The 25,256-nt window shown below is 37.1% G+C and overlaps 1 protein-coding gene across 8 annotated transcripts in view; it reads left to right on the plus strand.

Moving 5' to 3' along the window:
• LOC137237973 (modifier of mdg4-like) overlaps nucleotides 1-25,256 on the plus strand; it is a 222,395-nt gene that overhangs the window by 95,863 nt on the left and 101,276 nt on the right. For 2 of the 8 annotated variants that reach the window (XR_010949068.1, XR_010949070.1), the window contains exon 7: nucleotides 13,390-13,529. The exons of 5 other annotated variants lie outside the window; for them this stretch is intronic. Coding sequence is in view for 1 of the 3 variants with exons in the window: in XM_067762452.1 (XP_067618553.1) it covers nucleotides 13,390-13,781 (392 nt within the window). In the remaining 2 variants the exon portion in view is untranslated. Of the gene's footprint in view, nucleotides 1-13,389; nucleotides 13,827-25,256 lie in introns of those variants that run through there. One more of the 8 variants, XM_067762452.1, reaches the window with a different exon arrangement.

Consider the following 25,256-nt stretch of genomic DNA (forward strand, 5'->3'; position numbering starts at 1 on the left):
TGTCAGACCTGCGTCTCTCAAACAGTTGGCCACTTCCGCCAGCAATTTCAGGTGGTCTTCAAAATTGGTACTACACACCATTAGATCATCTAGGTAGACGAAGACATTCTCCCGCAGACGCGAAGGGATTGCCTTGTCCATCAGCCTACTCATAGTCTGCGGTCCATTGCACAGACCAAATGGCATTACTTTGAAGTGGTACAGAGGCCTCCCCGGAACTGCGAATGCTGTTTTTTCCTTAGAGGACTCTGTCAATTTGATCTGGAAGAACGCGTCCTTCAGATCAATGCCACTAATAAAATGCGTATCTTTTAGTCTGCTCAATAAGCCGTTGATATGGGGCAGGGGGTACGAGTCCTTCTTAGTCACCGCGTTGACCTTCCTCGAATCTATGCACAGCCTAACTTTACCTGGTTTCCGGACCAGTACTACAGGACTACACCACGGAGAGTTTGATTCTTCTATAACTCCTAATTCGAGTAACCTGTCTAGTTCTCTAAAAGCTTCGGCTTGCCTCGGCGGCGAAAGAGGGAAATGTTTGCTTTTTATAGGTACAGCATCACCGGTGTCGATGTGATGCTCCACTAGTTTGGTTTGCCCTAGGCCTAATTTTTCGTACGAAGTAAACGTCTCGATGACCTTTTGCAATTCTGATTTCTGGTCTGGTGACAATTCATGGAGGTTAAGTTCCTCTTCCTTTTCAAGCCTAGTCTCTAAACACTCTACGGTTGGGAATATTTCGGGAGCTAACGCAAATGCTCTCCAAAAATCTACCCCGAAATAGGCTTCTTGGAGAAGTGAGGGGACAAGGTAAAAACGAATAACCTTTGTGATATTTTTAAAGGTGACCGGTAGAGATACTGAGCTTAAAATTTTTTGCTTGTTGCCGCCCGCGGTATATACGAACGCATGTAAGGGCTGATATTCGAAGCCATTATCCGTTAGGAATTCTACTCCGTTTTTCCCTAAGATGGAGACGTTGGCTCCCGAGTCCAACAGCCCTACAAGGAAACTATCCTTAATTCTAGCCTTTACTAAAGGCCTTTCATCCTCGGTAAGCGTTAACGTGGTGGCTTGCAGCAGTCTACGCTCCTGTACTCTCCTGTAGTATCTCTTCCTACACTTCAAAATATTGTCCAATACCGGATATTGTTCAAAAATGGTATGTCTTATTTGTTTATACCTATGTTCCCTTTCTTCTAGGTTTGGTGAAAGTTGCGTTTGGCAAGCGACATCCCTATGCTGGTGTCGCAGAATTCTAATGGGCTCGCTCATCGCGGATGAGGACGTTTGACTCTCGGATTCAGAACTATTCGAATTGTCAGTACTGTCAGGGAAGGTTGCTATCTCGTTTGAGGGCTCTTCTGCCAGGGTACTACTGCACCTCGGAAGCTCACCACCTCCATGCAGAGATTCACCCTCTGGTTCAGCGCACGGGACGACGCCTCGAGCACTGGCTGATGTGGGAGCTATGAAGCCGAACGAGGTTCCCCCGCCTTCTCGCTCGGGTACTGGTTTCCCTGCCTACGATGGTCCCTAGGGCATTTAGGAGTGAATACACCCTTGTACCCACATTTAAAACAAAAAGGATTTTTTATGGATTCCTCACAATATATATAGGAGTGCCCCATTCCCTGGCAATTCCAGCATTGGATTCCCGAGTAGTCCGGTCTTCTGCTGCGTCTATATTCCAGCGCCTCTATCTGCGGATCTATCTCGCCGTCCTCACCTTCCATCTTCATGTCCGGGGTTGTCACGCGTGCCTCGCTTACATGCCGTCCTGGGTAATTGGCTCCCAGCAGCTTGCTCTCTTTCAGCACTTGTTCACCTCTGCGTGCTACATCGCGTAGATCATGGAGGGTCCTTACGTCCGCATTAAAAAGCATTAGCTTAAGGCTACTGTTGACGTTCCTTTTTATTATGTCAATCAGTAGAAGCTCTGACATTGGCTCCCTTAAGCGCGCGTTCAAGGAGATTATGTCCGCGTGAAACACGTCATAACACTCACTTGCTTTTTGCTTCCGCATGGAGATCTCCATCATGATCTCGTGGTCCGTTTTCAAAGTGCCAAACTCTCTTTTCAACGAGTAGCACAAAAAGGCATATGTCGCATTTGGGGTTTGCTTTGTGAACAGCCAGTACCATTCTTCGGCTCGTCCCGAAAGGAATAAGTGGAAACTGGCCATTATTTGTTCGTCAGGGCATTGTGTGCGCTCACACAAGGTGTTTAATTTGAAGAGGAAATCGGCTACACTCCCAGTGCCGTCGAATGCGATTTTCCACTCCTGCGGTTTTACTGCTATGCTGCTTGGAGTCGGGTACATTGGTGGTACTACCGATGGCAATGGGTTACGGTCCATCCTACTCGCGTTCCTGTGTTGCTGGTTTGCTTGCTGCGTGGATTCGAGAGCGGCGTTGAGCTGGGCCATGTTGGCTCTAATTGAGCCCATCTCTCTCCGCATTTCCTCCTGCGAAGCCTGGAACAGTTGGTGTAGCACGTCCACCCACGAGCCTCCACGAGTGGCTTCGTCCTGCATTCCTAAGGTCCGATCGCTTGTAGCGTCTCCGAAATTTCCCATCTCCGGGTTTGGTGGTAAAGCACCAGCTCCTTCGGGTGCGTAGATCGCCGCATTGGGCATTAGCCCCGAGATATCGTGCGCGTTCACATGACTGGTGCTTACAGGTATGTCCAATTTTTCGCGAGGGCCATTCAGGTCCGAGCCCACGTTTAATAACGCGGGGTCTCCGTATTGTCCGCCCACTGGGGTGTGCACCACCAAGGGACGCCTGGCCTGTGAGAAGGCCCCTCTATTTGTATTACCGCCCCGGTTCTGGTTTCTCCGGGGATTCCCTGCACTCCCAAACGGGGTATTCCGGCCCGGTTGCCCGAATGACTGGTCGCGCGACATGTTCAAAAAAAATTGGTCCAGCAAAAAAAACTTATGCCCGTAAGGCGCTTAGTGATACAAAAAAGGTTTATGTATGTAAATTTATATTTAAAAAAAAATGAAACCTCCAAAAGCTGGAAAAAGAAGCGATTAAATACTTTAGATATAGGTCGTGAAATCAATGGGAATGCTGACATCCTCCTTCCGAAGGCACTCGGGATACAGGCTAACAAAAAAAAAACATAAATCCATTCATACTTGCCCCTAGTGCTCCCAACCGCAATGCGAGGGGGTCTTAAGGCCCCCCTCCGAGACTGGTTGGGGCCACTAGGGTCCGCTCCAGGCACACACGGGTCAGTCTCAACACGCCCAGCCGCAACGCAGGGGCAGTCTCCAGGGGCTTGCCCCTGGGACTGGTTGGGGGTGTTGAGGCCTCCCGTCCATCCTTGCTGGACACCCCTCCTGCCTCCGCCGCAATGGGTGGAGCGGTTTCGGAACCGCTCCCCCAGTCTGGTGGGACAGGAAGGAGTGCCACTCTGAATCCCAGCTCAACCCTTCACAGTCCAGGTGGTATTCTAAACTACCACCTGGGACGTGGGATGAGCTGGGGTTCTTTTTCCACATACATACACACAAGACAACACAAATTCGGCATAAGGGGACTATATATACAACAAAAAAAAATTAAATATTACAAAAAAAAATCCCAATTTAGCGGACATAATTTTCCATCGCCGACTGCGGACAACTTCCGGTTACAAAAAAAAAACACCCCAATTACAAAAAAAAACTAAGTGCGTTCAGCACGGCCTCATTGGGTGAAAATAAAAAAAAAATTCCGGAGACTTGACGTAAAGTCTCGTGGCTCCCTCCGCTACTGCCCCCGATGACCAGCCCGGACAACCTGATCCGTCTAACCATCCCACCGCAACGTAGGTGGCAGCTCTGTGGCTGCTCACTCGGACTGGTGGGATGGTCAACCTCACAGGTTGACCCGACTGACCCTCGCGGTCAGCGCTTCAGGCGTGACGTTGAGCGCCATCTGTTATGGCGCCCTCAGCAACTGTCAACAATGATCACTCCGGACAACTTGATCCATCTAACCATCCCACCGCAACGCAGGTGGCTGCTCCTGCGGCTGCTCACCTCGGACTGGTGGGATGGTCAACTTCACAAGTTGACCCGGAATGACCAGCGCGACAGCGCCTCTGGCACCAAATCCCGTTGGGCGCCATCTGTTATGGTAACGCATCTACCGTGGAATCAGTAAGGAAGGCGGTCGGCATGATGTGGTGGTGCACAGTGGCTAGTCATTGTCGGCTGGGGCGGGTCCTTGCCAACCTTACTGTTCCTGCGCCATAAACAGAAAAAAAGTCATATCAGTTTTCATCATGGCTCAATTATATGGTGGCTCATCTCATCAGCTGATTTAATTTTTTTCATTTCACTGGAGTAGTGATTGTTAGAAGGAGATGGCAAACTCAAAATGAAACCAAAACATTGACAACATTTTCTTACTACACACAAAATCTGCTAAGTTTTATGTTTTCATTCCATTCCATTCGTCTAACACCAACACGCCGATTTTGACAATCTGAACAAAGGTATGTTGTTGCTGTTGAGCTGAGCCAACCATATAGTAGAGCCATGGTTTTCATATAAAAATGCTTCAAAAAGAATATTGCTGTCGGCTGATACATTGGCTCCCGGAAAAAAACATTTTAATAAATCACAAACAAATAATGGGCACTTAACCGCCTAGGCTTTTTTTGGCGTTGCGTAAAAAGTCCTTCCAAATATGAACCCATAGGAATAATTTTTGAGTCTTCTTCACATTTGGCATATGGTAAAGATCTGGTCGATGGTGGATTTACCAGGTCTGAAGCAGCACTGATAAGGTCCAATCAGTTAGTTGACTTTGGGGTCAGTCTTTCTCGTAAAATAATGCTGCCTTAAAATTGGTAGATTTTAAGAATATTGAGTTTCGATCTCTTTAATAATAAAATGACGTGACTCGTTTGAAGACTGTTTATTGAATATCATCTGGATGAATACAATCAGCCCAATTCTAAACGAAAATTCCGTGCAAGTTTTTTCCCTTCTCCCATTCCTCGTATTCTAAATAAAAATTCCTTGTGAGTTTTTTCACTTCTCCCTTTCCTCCTATTCTATTCTGAACAATGTTCGAAAAAGTGGAAACCGGTTATTGGAGAAAAGTAGGTATTATGAATGTGAGGGAGAGGGAGATTTCTCTGCCATTTCATAGGAGTTTTTTCACTTGGTTAAATTGAAGGGAATGCATCAAAATAGTTAAAGGAAATTGGTTCGTTTTAAGAAAGAACACTTATTTGTATAAATTTGTGCTAAAATATGTATTTACATTCTACCACAATATTCTCACTGTTAATACAACAACAACTACAACCACAATATTCTTTATTTTAAGTCGAAAAGTATATCATAAGCAACGGTAGAGCTCTTGGTATACATATCTGATGCAGCCATCCAGAAATAGCGCAAGGATTTTTTAATAAGGCTTAAATAAATTTTGGCTTATGACGAAGGACGAATTCAACTAACTTGGCCGCCAGAAAATTGCTTTGCTGAATGAAAGCAGGCAACTCCGGCAGATTTATGTTATGCGACCGTCTTCTTCTTATGTTCCGCTGTTGATGTTGCTGTGGCACCAATTCATTGCTCATTTCAGTGAATACCACATGAAATGCAATAAATACAGTGCATTGTTTATATTTTATTTCTTAATTTCCAACAAATTTGCAACAATAATTAAACTTTTCAATATTTTAAACAAAATAAGAAATGTGCAACGAAATTTCAATTGACAAAACAGCTGACTTCGAAAATTCGAAATTCCTATTCCCCAATTATTGTTCTCCCTAGGAGAACAGAATTGGAGGAATTTTTCCGCGGGAATAAAAAAATCCGCGAGAACAAAATTCCGCGAGAATATTTAGAATTGGTCTGAATATGTGTATACATAACTAATTTTAAAATGTTGAACTAAGTAGAGTAAGTGAATATAAGAGATGTGAATATAAGAGATGTGAATATAGAGAGCGAAGTATATATCAATCGATGTCCATTTTAATTACCCACCAAGCATTTTTTGATATTATTAATCATATTAGAGTCTTTTTCGAGTTTCCAGCATGATCAAAATAAGCATATATATTTTCTGATCAGAAAAGACTCCCTCGTCGGGAGAAAATGGTACCCTACGCGCGACTACACTTGGTGAGCCTCTTTTAACTTATATTTCTAATCAGTATTTAGTCTTTTTCGAGTCATATTTACCATCATTTATGAGTCTTGTGGGGATAATTTTTAAGTGTGTTTTAAAGCGTTTCCGATTCTTTCCAATCAATCTTCCATATGCTATGTGGGTAATTACACGGGCACACAAAAAAAGTAGTCTCTATTTAACAAGAATCACATATTTGAAATAAAATTGACAAATGTAATGGCTCGTAAGCATTGTAAACCTCGCAAACTTTTTTTTTTTTATTAAACATTTTGTTAATTTATACTTTGAATAAATTACAATATTGAATGAGCACATTCTATTACTACATAGGTTAAGAAAAGTATATGGCTTTTTTATATGAAATTTTAATATAGTAGTAAATGCCAATTCACTTAGTAAAATTCTTTTTTAGTGTAGGGTGTATAATTACTAATAATCAGGGCTGTCATGAAATCCAAGTCCAAGAATTACAAACCAATATTGATTTAAATTGGTGTCATAAAACCGTATTGGTTTTGCTCTTTTCGAATGTAAATAAAAGCGATGTTCGAATCAGCTGTTTTGCGATGCTCCGGCAATTTTGATGTTAATTTTTTTTTGCGAGAGGGTCAAAAGGAAAATTTTGAGAGATCACACGAATCCATTTAAGTTGCCAGAGACAGCGTAATTAAAAATATTTCTTAATGTGGGTTTCTAAATATTTATAGTGTATTTCCAGTTACATTACATACTATCGCATAAACAAAGAGGCTTTCCGAATGGTATTGGACACCACTGAAGGACGTTACGATTTTAGCTGAAGGATCATATCAAAGATCAGTTGGCAAGGATTCTAGCATGAGTGTAGGTAGAAGCACGGTGTCAACAACTTTAGATGATGTGCTTCGTGAAGCCCATCGCAATATCTGGATGTTTCTCCATAAATTCAGTCAAAATACTGTTTTGCATTAAATTTTTATGTTTTCCCCTATTAAGAACGAAAATAGATATAAATTTACATTTATTTTTTATAAAATAAACCTTTATTTACTTACATTTTTAGAAAATACTCAACTGCAAGAGAAACACAACTAGGAAAGAATGAAATCCAACAGCATTTAACTGATTGGATTGTTTCCGATAGCAAAATCGATATTATCGGATTCTGTGAAACCTAAAACCGACACTGATTCCAATTCGAACATTAAACCCATACTTTGGGTAATTATTTGCCGTCTTTCAGTGAGTTTTACAGCTCCGGCTCACGCTCAATTCTCACGCGAATGGTCGCGCACGTGAAATGTGATAGGCAGATGTCGCCGCTGTTTTTCATTTAACTCATACGCGTTGCCGACCTAAAAAGAAGTAATTAACAAATTGAACAAGATTTCTATCTGGATTTTTCTGGCTCAAATCGTTGTTGTTGCATTTACATGCAAAATTATTTATCTGGCTCAGGATTTTGCCACCGGATGATAGCTATTTTGTCGTTTTTAAATCCGATTCCGACAACAATTGTATTCCATGATAGCCCTGATTGATCTGCATTGAGTATGACATCAGTGATGACGAAAATATGACCACTTACACAGGCAACGGAGAAGAGTTGTCCTCCGTTGGATTTCTAAGCTCGGGATGTACGTGCCTTGGAGAAAAGTTGGGGTACAGTATATCCAATCCACAATTGTCAATGAAGCATCAACACGAATTGGAATAACTTTTGAAATATAAAACCCCCCTAATAAATGTTTAAATTTGAATTGTAATTTTTGGAACTTGAGATGTAATTTTCTGAACTTGAATTGTAATTTTCTGTACTTGAATTATAATTTTCTGAATTTAAATTGGAATTTCTGGACTTGAATTGGAATTTTCTGAACTTTAATTGTAATTTTCTGAACTTTAATTTGTAATTTTCTGAACTTTAATTGTAATTTTCTGAACTTGAATTGCAATTTTCTGAACTTGAGTTGTAAATTTCTGAACTTAAACTGGAAAAAGTGTAGATCGTAGTGGCTAAAACTAGCCAGATACATTTTTATTTTCTTTTGAAATAGGTTAAGATTTCTTATGACCTGTACAGAAACAGGGAGAGAGTTGAACATTTTGCACGACGTGTATGTATAAGAGCTTCTGAAGTGAGACGTCCTAGCATGCGGAATTTGTACCGATGGAAGCAGATTACTCCTTACTTTAAGAGAAAAATGTATTCATTTGCGAGGTTTGAGGTGAGTTCCTTTAATAAAATCGATTTGAGCGTTGTTGAATCAGCGACATTTCGCGAAACTAAATTTTATTCATACATTTTATTTGACTCGTATTGATTCATAAATAATTATAAGTGCTTCTCAAATAATAATAGAAAATTTAAAATCATACTAAATTGTTTCTCATAACTAAATTTGTTTTAGATAACGCTGACAGCAACATCACCTTCCCTATTAAATATAACTATCGGGGACAACTTGTATATAACGGTTATACGTATTCAATACATTCTAGAAATGCTACAACATGTATGGTAAATTGGCGTTGCTCGTCATATGCGAAAACTCGTTGTTGTGCGAATATAAAGACTGCTGGCAAACAATTGTTATCAATAAATGGTTTACATAATCATTCCATAAAATGTATACCAACAACCTTTAGCCCACATATTTACAAATAAAAAGGTGTTTTAATGTAATTTAAATGTGTTGCTTTCATTGTCACATTTGGTTAACGTTGCAAAAGAAATTTGGAGCACGTTGGTGATCACGTTAAACATGGAATTTTTACAATTGAATTAGAGCCTTCAGCGGCCGATATGTTAATGACTCCGTATGCGTTATAACAGAAGAATGCGGGCAGCCACAAATGTGTTCGAATTATTAAAGTCACTATGGAGAGAAAAGCCGAAGGAATACCGAACTATTTGGACTTACCCTGCAAAAATCGTTGGATCATGTGGTCCACTATAATGCAGCAATGGACCAACTCATGTTTCTACACGAACACATTGTAAGCCGATCATTGCTCGTTTTTAACGATTGTAATCACTACACGATGTTTATTGGACTGTAGGAACTCCATGGATTACTCTGATGTAATGCGAAGCTGGAGTATATGGCCTAGTCCTAGGACATCGCAATGTTAATTGGACCATATTTTTTTTATGAATTGTGGCTAATTTTGGAGTACTCGGTTGGTCCATAGCGAGTACTCCATACATGCATGCATGGAGTACTCGCGATTTTTGCAGGGTAACCGTGTACGCGGTACATACAAAGCCCACTGCGTCTTGAAATCATCACAGCAATACAAATGCCAAATAAAGGGCTAATTAAAATTCCTAAAAGCCAAATTAAACTTCCTTAACCCTAACGCCATAGTCGTAACCATACCCATATCCATAACCATCTCAATGTGATCGATTAATGGTGCCTTAACCTAAAAATCGTGAAAATTTCATAAAAATTATGAAAACGCAACAAATTACAAACATATTCCACAAAAATAAGTATCTTAGTCATAACGTATCCAAAACAATGAAGAAAATCTAAAAAAAAGTTATTAAATTCACCAACTCAAATATTTTTAGGTTATGGATATGGCGAGAAACCAAAAACCAATTGATTGGCTATGGCGTTAGCGTTATGGTATGGCACCATTAATCGATTACATTGCTTTTCATAAGGTAGGTTCGATCATCTGATTTATCTGGTTATGGCTTTATGGTCATAAGTCACCATTAATTAGCCCTTAAACACTAACACCATAGTCGTAATCATACCCATATCCATATCCATCTCTAATGTGATCGATTAATGGTGCCTTAACCTAAAAATCGTGAAAGTTTCATAAAAATGAAGAAAACGCAAAAAATTACATATTCCACAAAAAATAAGTCTCTTAGTCATAACGTATCCAAAACAATGAATAAAATCTACAAAAACTTATTAAATTCACCAACTCAAATATATTTAGGTTATGGATATGGCGAGAAACCAAAAACCAATTAGTTGGCTATGGTATGGCTATGGCGTTGGCGTTATGGTATGGCACCATTAATCGATTACATTAATTTCCATAAGGTAGGTTCGATCAGCTGTTTTATCTGGTTATGGTTATAAGTCACCATTATTTGGCCATTATTATATGTTCCCAAAAACCAACGAAATACAAGAAAAATGCAACCTAGTTCATTAAAAACAAACGAGCCAGTTTGTTCGATAGGTTTTTCTTTGGCATTCGGCGATTTTCTTTATATTTTTTATCACAAATGAAAATTTAATTTTTTTTTTTGAAAATTTTGTGCACAAATGAGTAGCGAAAATCAATGTTCTTGTGAAAGAAATCAACAAAATTCGTGCAATATTTTTTCATTGTTTTATTGTGAAAAAAATTGGTGAAAAACAGAATGAAAAAAAAAATCAAGAATAACATGTTAAACTTATTCCTTTTGTGGGAAATATTGTTCTCCCTTGCTTTCTTTGGAAATTGTTTCACTTTATCGTCAGTATTTTAAGCTTGGGTATAAATGCTGCCGACATTTTAGTGTTTTTTCGAAAATGTTTTTGATATACATAGGTTTACAGTTCTTTTTGCAGAATTCATTGCAGTTTTTTTTAAACTAATGTCTATATGACTACTTTATTTTTGCTTGGATTCCAAGCTAAAAAACGGACGAAACTTTATCGGAAAGTCAAATTACAAAAACAATATCCAACAAGAGAAAGAGATACCAATATTTTCCACAAATTTAAATAATTTGACCATTTGACTTGTTTCTGTTTATGTTTTAAATTTTATTTTTTTCATTAACATTTTTCACAACAAATTCAATGCAATTAACACGGAAAAATTATTTCGCGCTCTGGTAGGTCACTTATTTCACACGAAAGTTCATTTGAGTTTTGTATTTATGTACACAACTTTTAACCTAAAAACAAAATTTTGATTTATCCAGACGAATCCATACCAGGTGATGGCAAAGCGAATTGAACCAATTCGCCGTGCAGAAGAATGTCAAGTGAAAAGAAATCATTTAGATTAACTGACATATTGTTGTACAAGACGTTGTATGGAAATTAACCAAGAAGAAACAATCCACTGTTGGGATAACAACACCTGGTACTGAATTCGTTTAAAGTATGCTCATTAAAATTCTGAATTCAATCGAAATAAAACGGTTAAACTTTCAAAAAAACAAAAAAAAAAAAAAAATGTATAAACACATCTTACGGAGTGTACTTTTAGCGAAGTTATAAAATTTTAGGTCTCCCCGACAAAAAAAAGCAAGAAAATTGTGTTTGGCCTAAGGCGGTGTTGGAAATTTGGTATCATAGAAAGTTGCATGAATAAACTAGACGTTGTATGGAAATTAACCAAGAAGAAACAATCCACTGTTGGGATAACAACACCTGGTACTGAATTCGTTTAAAGTATGCTCATTAAAATTCTGAATTCAATCGAAATAAAACGGTTAAACTTTCAAAAAAACAAAAAAAAAAAAAAATGTATAAACACATCTTACGGAGTGTACTTTTAGCGAAGTTATAAAATTTTAGGTCTCCCCGACAAAAAAAAAGCAAGAAAATTGTGTTTGGCCTAAGGCGGTGTTGGAAATTTGGTATCATAGAAAGTTGCATGAATAAACTAGACTATCTGAACATTTTAAAGAATAATTCGAGTGCCGAGAAATCCAGTTTGGATCACACCATCAGAGAACCTAGACAGAAAAATCCGAAAAAGTACCACTAGTAGTTAGATATGTTCAAAGCCGCAGAAAATTGTGCCAGGTGACAGCAATGCTTGTTAGGCCCATGCCACATCGTTAACAATTCGTATTAAAAGCAAATGGAAAACTCACCGAGTACTGGAAATGTTGTTTTGTACACTTTTTTTCAAGGACGGAAACTATTATTCCTTTTATAATATAATTCCTTGCGAAACTATTAATTTTGGACTTTTAATATATTTGGATCAAGATACAAATGATTTTCCGATTTTTATTATTAGAACTAGTTAAACTATAAAATAAAAGTTAAATCCGGACTTTTATTTTTTAAGGCCAAAGTAAAAGTCCAGCTTGATAACAAAGAAACGGCTGATCCGAAATAAAAAAAATTGTTTAATTCGGATAAGCCGTATCTTCTTTTTCCGCACTTTTATTTTTAAAAGTCAGAGTTTAACTAGTTCTATCGGACTCAAAAAATAAAAATACAGATTTTCCTTTTATATGTGGACTTTTATGGAAGAAGTTCGAAAAATAAAAAGGATGCATTCGATATGATATTGTTATAGAGAAACCTGAGAACTCAAACATTTTCACCTAGGACAATTTTTGGACCAGGACTTTTTCGACTCCGAAAAAAAATATAATTTTCCGTCCCTGTTTTTTTTTACACAAAAATATAAAGTAAGTATAAATACTTTCCACGTGCTCACACTTTATTTTGACACTGACTGTATACTGCAACGATTTTACGTCATCCCTTGTACAAATTTGGTTAGGAAACAAAGCGATTTCGGCGTTGTGCAATCGTCACTATATGAAGTAAATAAAGAAGAAAATAATTGATAAAATTTGTTTATAATTTTTACTGTTATTTTAGTGTTTAGCGGTTGCCGAGGTATAGTAGTAGCGTGTTTCGCCTACCACAGCAAGGATCCTGGATTCACGCCTCGGGCAAAGCAATATCAAAATTTTAGAAACAAAAGTTTTTCTAAGCGGGATCGCCCTTCGGCAGTGATTTGGCAAGCACTCCGAGTATATTTCTGCCATGAAAAGCTTCTCAGTGAAAACTCTTCTGCTTGCAGATGCTGTTTGGAGTCGGCATAAAACACAAAGGTTCAGTACCGTTAATTTGTAGGAAACATTTAAAAGCAGCGACATAAATGGGAAGATAAGCGCGGCCTAAAATCTCTTCGGAGGTTAACGCGCCTTACATTTTAATTGTATTTGTTTTTAGACGTGCTTAGTCCGAATTAGAAGTACATTTAACTTGTACAACCCCTAACTTTTGGGCTAATTTCGATTTTTAGAGATGTTTAACGATTTGTGACTATAAATATATTTCTATAGCAATTTGTGTGTGAAATGTAAATAGCAAACGCATCCCCTAAAAAATTTGAAATAAATAACCGATTTATACAAAACCAAAAGCTCATATTTTTTTTTATTGTATTATATGTACCTACATAAGAACATATTTAATGTAAACTTAACTTTATATTTATTGATAAAAATTTTGTATCAACTTTTTTTTATTTCAGCTAAAAAACGAAAATCTGTTTGCCGTTTACTAAACTCAAGAAATAAGCCAGTTCAGAGTTCAGCAGTCTTGATCCAGGGATTAAAGGTTTTAAAAAGGGTTGCAGATCTTAAATCGCCAGCTACATGCACTACCGTTGAGGTAGAAGGTATGCCTGTTACTCAAACAGTCTATTCGGAAGTAAAATCGGGTGAAATGGTTTTGAAAACATCAACGAATAACCACCATTTAACCAAAGTTAATAAGCCACGTATGCGCGGTAAATGTATATATTGTTTGAAAAATCAGAATCAGGATAGAAACGAGTTAACTATTCCGGAGATCCGTACATATTGTCCTAAATGTCCTGGCAGCGCTTGGATGTGCTTTCATTGCTTTGATAAACTTCATTAAGAGCAAAAATATAAAAAATAAACTAATAATTTGAACTTACACAAATATCAGTAGAGGGAGTATTCCTTGGTTAATACTGGACGACGAATAGTACGTTTATTTACTGTTTTCGTCCTTTAGTGTATTAATATTGTATGGTAAATGTCCAAACAACAGTAGAAACTCGTTTCTGCAATATTCGTATTTGTATGTAAAATCTGTACTGGACAACTCCAGTGCAGTTACTGAGCCAGATGCAATTTTTGAAAAACTTATATTTGAATAAAAATAAAAAAGTACCCTGCAAAAAATGTTGGAGTACGTGTTTCATTTTTATCATGTTGGAGTACTCCTTTGCATTGCGCTTGCATACCACCATCAGCCGATCATTCCTCGTGTTTTAACGACCGTGATCACGACACGATGACGATCGAACAGAGTTGCCAAAAGTAAAATATTGCATACCAATAACTGATAGTAAAATTTTACTATGGCAACTCTGATGAAATGCAACCGCGCAACTGGTTTTATGAATACATACCCTACAAGAAACGCTGACAGTTTTACTAATACACTCACACTTGTAATTGACAATACTGATCCTGTTATGACGTAAACATTGATACTCAAATTTATGTATGTTCCTTTGTTCGCTCACGCATGTCCGCATGTTCCCGACGAGAGCCTATAATCATGAAAAAGGACTCAAACTGGGGAAGCTTCGGACACCTGGTACAGAACAAAAGAACATACAGCAGATACCATTATGCATGTGAGACAGATACATAATTCTCAACGGAATTTTATGTATGTGAGAACAGTTTATCCGATTTAATCATGTTGTCACTACTGACTGTCATATGACAATCAAATGATTATTACGGTTGTTTTGTTATTTTTTAAATTCCGCCATTTTCAACCGACGAAAACCATATAAAAAATAAGTTTAAAAAATGAAAAAGAGAGCATTTCAAAGCTCCATGCTAAAAGCAAAAAAATCAAAAATAATATTAAAAAATACCAAAAGCTGTCGGAATGTATGGGGCGCACTCAAAAAATTGATACGCGAAAAATAATAGTGGTTAGTGGTGATGTTTCCGCATGAGGAAAGCGCTCTTCTGTTGTTTTGTTATTTTCTGAATTTAAACATTCTGAACTCGAATTCTTATAAAACTATTTATTTTAAACAAATAACAAACACGTATGCTTTTATCACGTACAAAATTAAAAACGTAATGAAATGAAGTAAATAAAAAGCAAAAAGCATTGTTTAATTTTTGGCGGAATTTAACAATGGTCATTTATGATAGTATAACAGTCAAACCTGATATCTACAGTAAACTATCATTTATGACACTTTTTGATAGTTAGAGCAAAGAGGATACATGCAATAAGAGCCGTCACTCGTTATTTTTTTTGGCATTTACTCGATGTATACTGAGAGGTAGTCGCTACTTTTTTTTTGGGCGAGATGTTTATAAATGTCTTCCACACATTTTCGTGGGGTATTTGTGTTTTTTTTTCGACTGTATTTAATTAATTTATTTAATTCTCTTTCCAAAAATCACAGCTACACAAGGGGCCTACACAGCATAGATAAATGCGAGACAATTAAAAATGTCCCTCTCAGAAAACATTCGGCATCAATTTTTTCAATTTCCAGCGAGATACTCGCCACAAAATAACGAGTGACGGCTCTTATTGTATTTATCCTCTTTGGTTAGAGTGTCAGCACTGAGTGAGCAGTACGGCTATATACTTAATCAGTAGGCCATGTTGGTGTATAAGAAGGAGACAAAAACTCACACGTACACAGTTGTTTACATCACATTTGCGCAAGTCCCCTTAAGTTTGTGCAAAGAGGATAAATACAATAAGAGCCGTCACTCGTTATTTTGTAGCGTGTATCTCGCTGGAAATTGAAAAAGTTTATGCCGAATGTTTTCTGAGAGGGACATTTTTAATTGTCTCGCATTTATCTATGCTGTGTAGGCCCCTTGTGTAACTGTGATTTTTGGAAAGAGAATTAAATAAATTAATTAAATACAGTCGAAAAAAAAAAACACAAATACCCCACGAAAATGTATTGAAGACATTTATAAACATCTCGCCCAAAAAAAAAGTAGCGACTACCTCTCAGTATACATCGAGTAAATGCCAAAAAAATAACGAGTGACGGCTCTTATTGCATTTATCCTCTTTGGTTTGTGATAGAAAGTTTGTATGAGGCGCTGATCGTTAGGTTGACATTGCTGATAATCAGATGATAGTCATATGATAGTCAGTATTCTTGTAGGGATACTTATAGTATAGAGAAATATTCAAAGAGGAATTGTGTCGAAAAGAATTATCGGAGTGAATTCAATTTAAAAGAAAAACAATTTTATTGGTGAAAAATAAAATAAATAAAATAATTATAACCAAATATATAAAGGTAAAATATGGAATATAGCGCACTTCGCAAAAGACGTATTCAGAAAATGGAGAGGGAAAAGTTTGAGCGTAGATTGAATAATGGAGAAAATGCGACGCTCCAAATTGAAACTTCAAATTATGCCGCAGGATCAGAGGTTATGGAATTGATCAGCTCTCCTAGCATAGCACGAGAAGGCAATAATTTTTCGCCATTTTCGGAATTTAGTTCGGATTCAAAAAGACGAAAAAGACGAAAATAAAGGAACTAATCAGGGCTGTCATGGAATCCAAGTCGGTTTTGCGTTTTGTCGGAATTACAAACCAATATTGATTTAAATTGGTGTCATAAAACCGTATTGGTTTTGCTCTTTTCGAATTTAAATAAAAGCGATGTTCGAATCAGCTGTTTTGCAGTGCATCGGCAATTTTGATGTAAATTTTTTTGGCAAAATTTTATAAAATAATGGTTTTTTGTGCATCTAAACAGAAATAAAAAAATTTATTGACTTCAATGTGGCATCAGCAGTTGTAGCATTTATTTTATTGGAAGAAGAAAATTGCGAGAAGTTCAAAAGAAAAATTTTGAGAAATCGCAGCAATCCATTTGAGTTGCCAGATACAGCGTAATTAAAAACATTTCTTAATGTGGGTTTCTAAATATTTATAGTGTATTTGCAGTTACATTGCATAATATCGGATAAACAAAGAGGCTTTCCGAATGGTATTGGACACCATTGAAGGATGCTTAACTCGATCGAAAGTTCTGCCAGTGCTGCAACTAGCAGCTACGTTAGGGTTTTTAGCTGAAGGATCCTATCAAAGATCAGTTGGCAAGGATTCTAGCATGAGTGTAGGTAGAAGCACGGTGTCAACGATTTTAGATGGTGTGTTTCGTGAAGCCCTTCGCAATATCTGGATGTTTCTCCATAAATTCAATCAAAACACTGTTCTGCATTGAATTCTTATGGTTTCCCCTATTAAGAATAGAAATATATATAAATTTACATTTACTTTTATAAAACAAACCTTTATTTACTTAAATTTTTAGAAAATATTCAACTGCAAGAGAAAAACAGCTATGAAAAAATTAAATCCAACGGCTTTTAACTGATGGTTTGTTTCCGATAGCAAAATCGATATTTTCGGATTATGTGACACCTTAAACCAACACTAATTCCAATTCGAACATTAAACCGATAACATTGGATTTCATGACCCCAAAGTAATTTTTTGTTTCGTTTTTAAATCCGATTCCGACAACAATTGGATTCCATGATAGCCCTGAAATGATTTTTTTTAATAAATTTGGTTTTATTTTGGGTGGCTTCTTCTCTAGCGATGGTTTTAAAAGTGCTGTTCCATAGCTTATCCAAGGAGTAATGCTTCGAGAGTAATTTCTTAAGTAATCTCCTTTAGGTACTCCATTAGGTAATCAATCGAGGGTAGTTTAACGAGTACTATTTTGCTAGTATTCCAGGGAGTAATGTTTTGAGAGCAGTTTCGCAAGTAATCTCTTGTCGGTACTCCATGGAGTAATATTTCAGGAGCAGTTTAGAGAGTACTGTTCCGCAGATCCTCCATAGCGTAGTTATTCTGGAGTACTTTAGCATATGATCCTCTGTGGGTGTTCCATGGAGTACTACAGTGAAAGTACTCTGACGTATGTACTCTATGGAATACTCACAAACAAAGCGAGTGTGGGATCACATATTCCTCTCCTAGGACGACATCGCACTGTTAATTGGAGCACATTTTTCGTATCAATACAGATTAGTTTTGGAGCACTCCTATACTCATAAAGGAGTATTCCTTACACTATTTATGGAGTACTCGCGTTTTTTGAAGTGTAAGTAAGTCTAAGGTCGGGCGAAACCAAACATTATATACCCATCGTGTGCTCTCATACATATATAATAGGGATGCATTTCATACGAGATTTCACGAACATGAAATTATATGAAAGCTGGAACACACTGCCTATTCATAAAGCATCGTTCACACAGGCTCATTTTAAGAGGGAACCAAAATGTAGGAGAAAAATTCGTAAGTGAATGAATTACAGATTATGCAGTTCAAATTTAAAATACTACTAGCTCTTTATTTACTTACTTTATTTCAGATAGAGTCCGGTAAAAGAAAATTAATTTTGAACAAGTTTATAAAAAAACCTATTTGATTCAGATTTATCCATTTAAAATACAAAATTTATTCAAAACTACAGCTTGTGTGTAAACAAAAAGTTATGAAAAACCATTAAGCATTGATAGAACGAAAATCCTCGCGGAAGAAACGTAAAATGTAGTAAAAATCCACCAAAAAGTTATTTTAACTAACCTTAAAAAGAGCTAGATTATCATATATTAATGCTAAGTTTTTAAGTGCAAGTTTAAACTCCAGTTAAAGTTGACTAGAGTTTAACCTTTCCACTTGTTCGATAACATACAAATGGCAGGATTAAACTCTAGTCAACTTCAACTGGAGGTTAAACTCGCACTGAAAACCCGAGCATAAGGCTCTTAAAAAATATAATATTGTAACGAATTTACTTCAAATCCTCTTATTTGCAACCTTCTACTAAGTTCGAATCACTAAACTGTTGAATAAATAACTCCAATATTTAATAATGCAAAATGGCCTTTATTCAAGTACTTCACAATAAATAACTCTACTATTGCTCGACAGATAGCGTGCTTAATCGAAACTGATTGTAGCGCCTCTACTATTGCTGCCTTTTACACTCTTTGATTTCCTCGTTGTAGGCGCTCTAGGCGCTTCTGGTTTAGAATCTACTAGTTGGTTATCTGTTATAATTATAACTACAGATGTACGTGTATATCTCTCAAATGCGCGTGTGTTCGTGAGCGACACTTCCACAATTATAATTGCATATCTCAGATAAGATATCTGCATGTGTTTGTGCGTTGCTTCTCCGCTGCGTGTACGAACATATGTGTAGACATAATGATTGATTCGTTTATGTAGATACATAATGATTAATTTATGGATGTGCATACAAGGCGCTGCTTAGCATCGGCTTAGAGATGGCAGTACACCTTAGTGTTGCTAATATTCGTAACAATATAAATAAATCCAAGACGCGATAACCTTCGGAAAGTACAAAAAAAGGCGGAAAAAGACGATATTGGCCAATATAAAGGGCGCAAGCTTTTTAATAGAGCGTTTGAAGAGATTTTTTACCATTGCGATTCTTGAAATTAGTGGTTAAGTGATTTGGTGATTATTCATTAGTGGTACGTTACGATATCTTGTTTTAAAGACAGCCATTTGGAAAAAGGCTAGAGGAACTTGATTAAATTTTGTTTTACTTTATTTTATTTCATTTCTTTTCAACTCATTTCATTGTATTCTACTAGAATATATTTTATTTTGTTTTGTTTTTTATAATTTTCTATTTTATTGTGTTTTATATATATAGTATAGAGCTCAATTCTAAACAAAAATTCCTTGCGAGTTTTTTTCCTTCTTCCATTCCTGTTATTCTGAACAATGTTGGAAAAAGTGGAAACTGGTTATGGGAGAAAAGTAGATGAATGTGAGTGAGAGGGAGATTTCTCTGCCATTTCTTAGGGGTTTTTACACTTGTTAAATTAAAGGGAATGCATCTAAATAGTTATAGTAAATTGGTTCTTTTAATTAAGAACACTTATTTGTTCAAATTTGTGCTAAAATATGTACATTCTACCACAATATTCTTTATTTTAAGTCGAAAAGTATATCATAAGCAACGGAAGAGCTTTTGGTATATTTGATGCCGCCATCCAGAAATTGCGCAAGGATTTTTGAAGAAGGCTTAAATAGATTTTGGCATATGACTAAAGACGAATTCAACTCAACTTGAACAGAAAATTGCTTTGCTGATTGGAAGCAGGCAACTCCAGCGAATTTGTGTTATCCTGCCATCTTCTTCTTCTTATGCTCCTCTGTTGATGTTGCTGTGGCACCAATTCATTACTAATTTCAGTGAATACCATATGAAATGCAATACTGTGCATTGTTTATATTTATTTCTTAATTTCAAACAAATTCGCAACAATAATTAAACTTTAAAATTTTTAAATCAAATAAGAAATGCGCAACGAAATTTCAATTGACAAAACAGCTGACTTCGAAGATTGGAAATTCCTATTCCCCAATTATTGTTCTCCCCATGGTTCAATTATGTACAGATTGGCTCATCTCATCAGCTGATTTTATTTATGTCATTGCATGGTCGAAGGGATTGTCAAAAGGAGATGGCAAACTCAAAATGAAACCAACACATTGGCAACATTTTACTTACACGTACAAAAACTGCTAAGTTTTATGTTTCCATTCCATACCATTCGCACCAACACCAATACACAGATTTTGACAATTTGAACAGACATATTTTGTTGCTTTACAGATGAGCCAACCTGTATATAGTTGAACCATGGTTCTCCCTAGGAGAAAATAATTGGAGAAATTTTTCCGCGGGAATAAAAAAATCCGCGAGAACAAAATTCCGTGGGAATATTTATAATTGGGCTGATTATTTTATTTTAAATTAAGTCAATTTATTTTATATCATTTTGTTTTATTCTACTTAATTTTTTTTTATACTCAGTTGAGCAGAGCTCACAGAGTATATTAAGTTTGATTGGATAACGGTTGGTTGTACATATATAAAGGAATCGAGATAGATATAGACTTCCATATATCAAAATAATCAGGATCCAGAAAAAATTTGATTGAGCCATGTCCGTCCGTCCGTCCGTCCGTCCGTCCGTCCGTTAACACGATAACTTGAGTAAATTTTGAGCTATCTTGATGAAATTTGGTATGTAGGTTCCTGAGCACTCATCTCAGATCGCTATTTAAAATGAACGATATCGGACTATAACCACGCCCACTTTTTCGATATCGAAAATTTCGAAAAACCGAAAACATGCGATAATTCATTGCCAAAGGCGGTTAAAGCGATGAAACTTGGTAGATGGGTTGACGTTATGACGTAGAATAGAAAATTAGTAAGATTTTGGACAATGGGCGTGGCACCGCCCACTTTTACAAGAAGGTAATTTAAAAGTTTTGCAAGCTGTAATTTGGCAGTCGTTGAAGATATCATGATGAAATTTGACAGGAACGTTACTACTATTACTATATATGTGCTAAATAAAAATTAGCAAAATTGGATGAAGAACACGCCCACTTTTTAAAAAAATTTTTTTTTAAATTCAAATTTTAACAAAAAAATTAATATCTTTACTGTATATAAGTAAATTAAGTCAAAATTCAACTCCAGTAACGATATGATGCAACAAAATACAAAAATAAAAGAAAATTTCAAAATGGGCGTGGCTCCGCCCATTTTCATTTAGTGTGTCGAGAATACTTTTAATGCCATAAGTCGAACAAAAATTTACCAATCCTTTTGAAATTTGGTAGGAGCATAGATTCTATGACGTTAACTGTTCTCTGTGAAAATGGGCGAAATCGGTGGAAGCCACGCCCAGTTTTTATACACAGTCCACCGTCTGTCCTTCCGCTCGGCCGTTAACACAATAACTAGAGCAAAAACCGATATATCTTTACTAAACTTAGCCCACGTACTTATCTGAACTCACTTTATCTTGGTATAAAAAATGGCCGAAATCCGACCATAACCACGCCCACTTTATCGATATCGAAAATTACGAAAAATTAAAAAAATGCCATAATTCTATACCAAATACGAAAAAAGGGATGAAACATGGTAACTGGATTGGTTTATTGACGCAAAATATAACTTTGGAAAAAACTTTGTAAAATGGGTGTGACACCTACCATATTAAGTAGAAGAAAATGAAAAAGTTCTACAAGGCGAAATCAACAGCCCTTGGAATCTTGGCAGGAATACTGTTAGTGTTATTGAATATATAAATAAATTAGCAGTACCCGACAGATGATTTTCTGGATCACCTGATCCACATTTGGTCGATATCGCGAGAACGCCTTCACATATACATCTAAGGGCCACTCGCTTTTAAAACCCTCATTAATACCTTTAATTTGATATCCATATCGTACAAACACATTCTAGAGTCAACCCTGGCCCACCCTAATGGCGATATCTCGAAAAGGTGTGCACCTATAGACCTAATGCCCACTCCCTCTTAAAATGCTCAGTAACACCTTTCGTTTGATACCCATATCATAAAAACATTCTAGAGTCACCCCTGGCCCACCCTAATGGCGATATCTCGAAAAGGCGTCCACCTATAGACCTAATGTCCACTCCCTCTTAAAATGCTCAGTAACACCTTTCCTTTGATACCCATATCGTACAAACATTCTAGAGTCACCCCTGGCCCACCCTAATGGCGATATCTCGAAAAGGCGTCCACCTATAGACCTAATGCCCACTCCCTCTTAAAATGCTCAGTAACACCTTTCGTTTGATACCCATATCGTACAAACTTTCTAGAGTCACCCTAATGGCGATATCTCGAAAAGGCGTCCACCTATAGACCTAATGCCCACTCTCTCTTAAAATGCTCAGTAACACCTTTCGTTTGATACCCATATCGTACAAACATTCTAGAGTCACCATTGGTCAACCTTTATGGCGATATCTCGAAAAGGCGTCCACCTATAGAACTGAGGATTACTCCCTTTTAAAATACTCATTACCACCTTTCATTTGATACCCATATCGTACAAACACATTCTAGAGTCACTCTGGCCCACCCTAATGGCGATATCTCGAAAAGGCGCCCACCTATAGACCTAATGCCCACTTTCTCTTAAAATGCTCAGTAACACCTTTCGTTTGATATCCATATCGTACAAACATTCTAGAGTCACCCCTGGCCCACCCTAATGGCGATATCTCGAAAAGGCGTCCACCTATAGACCTAGTGCCCACTCCCCCTTAAAATGCTCAGTAACACCTTTCGTTTGATACCCATATCGTACAAACATTCTAGAGTCACCCTTGGTCCACCTTTATGGCGATATCTCGAAAAGGCGTCCACCTATAGAACTAAGGATTGCTCCCTTTTAAAATACTCATTACCACCTTTCCTTTGATACCCATATCGTACAAACACATTCCAGAGTCACCCCTGGCCCACCCTAATGGCGATATCTCGAAAAGGCGTCCACCTATGGACCTAATGCCCACTCCCTCTTAAAATGCTCAGTAACACCTTTCGTTTGATACCCATATCGTACAAACACATTCTAGAGTCACCCCTGGCCCACCCTAATGGCGACATTTCGAAAAGGCGTCCACCTATAGACCTAATGCCCACTCCCTCTTAAAACGCTCAGTAACACCTTTCATTTGATTCCCATATCGTACAACTAGAGACACCCCTGGTCCACCTTTATGGCGATATCTCGAAACGGCGTCCACCTAGGGAACTAAGGATCACTCCTTTTCAAAATACTCATTAACAGCTTTCATTTGATACCCATATCGTACAAACATATTCTAGAGTCACCCCTGGTCCACCTTTATGGGGATTTCTCGAAAAGGCGTTCACCTATAGAACTAAAGCCCATTCCCTTTTCAAATACTCATTATCACCTTTCATTTGATACCCATATCGTACAAACACATTCTAGAGTCAGCCCTGGTCCACCTTTATGGCGATATCCCTAAATGGCGTCCATCCATGGAACTATGGCCTACTCTCTCTTAAAATACTCTTTAATACCTTCCATTTGATACACATGTCATACAACCACATTCCAGGGTTACCCTAGGTTCATTTTCCTACATGGTGATTTTCCTTATTTTGTCTCAATAGCTCTCAACTGAGTATGTAATGTTCGGTTACACCCGAACTTAGCCTTCCTTATTTGTTTTAATTTACTATAACTATTTTATTTTATGTTGGTCGCCATTTCCCTGGGCGTTATTGCACTGCACCGTTTAAAGCTTGAAACACAATGCTCTGACGCCGCGAAAAAAACGCGACGAACATCGCCTAATCAAAATAAAATCCCCATAATTACATGAAGGTGAACACAACGCTAAGAGCGAAATTTACGCGACGTCATTTTGCGACGATAGATTTATTTCTATGGTCGCCGCCGGCCGATGACCACAAACATCCCAAGGGTTGCTGCTGTTCAATTTTTTAAGTATAAAAAACATATAATTTTTAATTTAATTTCTTAACATTTTTGTTTTGTTTTGTTAATTTCTTAACATTTTGGGCGTATTTTAACAGTCAAGTGCTAAAGCAGAGAATTAAAGGTTTTAATTGTTTTCATCTTTATTTCTAAATAATGGCCACTATGAATAAACAGCGTCAATTTCACCCGACATTGTGTTTTAAGTAGACGAAATGTCTGGGGTTCATTTGTTTGGAAGGAACGAAGCCGTTACACAGACGCAGGCGACTTATATGTATGTATGTTTGTGAAGAGTAGTCGCGATCTTTGGTTATATTGGCAGAAGAACATTATTCGCAATGAAAAAGGAAAACATCTATTGACATTCGCGAGCTTATGATAAATGTAATTAGGAAGGAAACCCCTTGCACAGAATTGGAGGATATTAATATCATAGAAGTCACAACATCGAAAAATATTTCAGAAATATCAGGTGGGTGTGGCGGTATGTGCCCTACAATACGTCGGGCATTATATGCTAATGGTCTACGTCGGCAAGTTCCACAGAAAAAACTCGATATATCCAAACCCAACCAAATGAAACGCTTAAAATTTTCTAATCTTTTTTTTGGAATGTACTTTTGAGTTGCCGGGAAGAAAAAAGTAAGAAAAATATGGGGACAATAAATAATAAATAAGATCCTTGTAGAAACTCAATGATATTTTCACAGTAAAACATGAAGCGGTCAGGTGATAGTGTGAGGCCTATGGCGATGTTTGAAATTTGGTTTCCAAAGACAGTTCCATAATAAAATAGACTATCCGGCGCGGCCAAAGACCGCCTACACAGAAAAGTGTTGTGCGAATAAGTAGACTTGTTCAAAAATAAAATAAAGTTTTAAAACAAATGAAAGTGAAATGGGGGGGATCTTTAAAATATATTTAATATGGAAAACTTTAAGTTTACTTTAAGTTACTTTTAAAAACATTTACAGA

This window comes from Eurosta solidaginis, chromosome 1 (assembly GCF_040869045.1).
Source record: "Eurosta solidaginis isolate ZX-2024a chromosome 1, ASM4086904v1, whole genome shotgun sequence".
Lineage (NCBI taxonomy): Eukaryota > Metazoa > Arthropoda > Insecta > Diptera > Tephritidae > Eurosta > Eurosta solidaginis.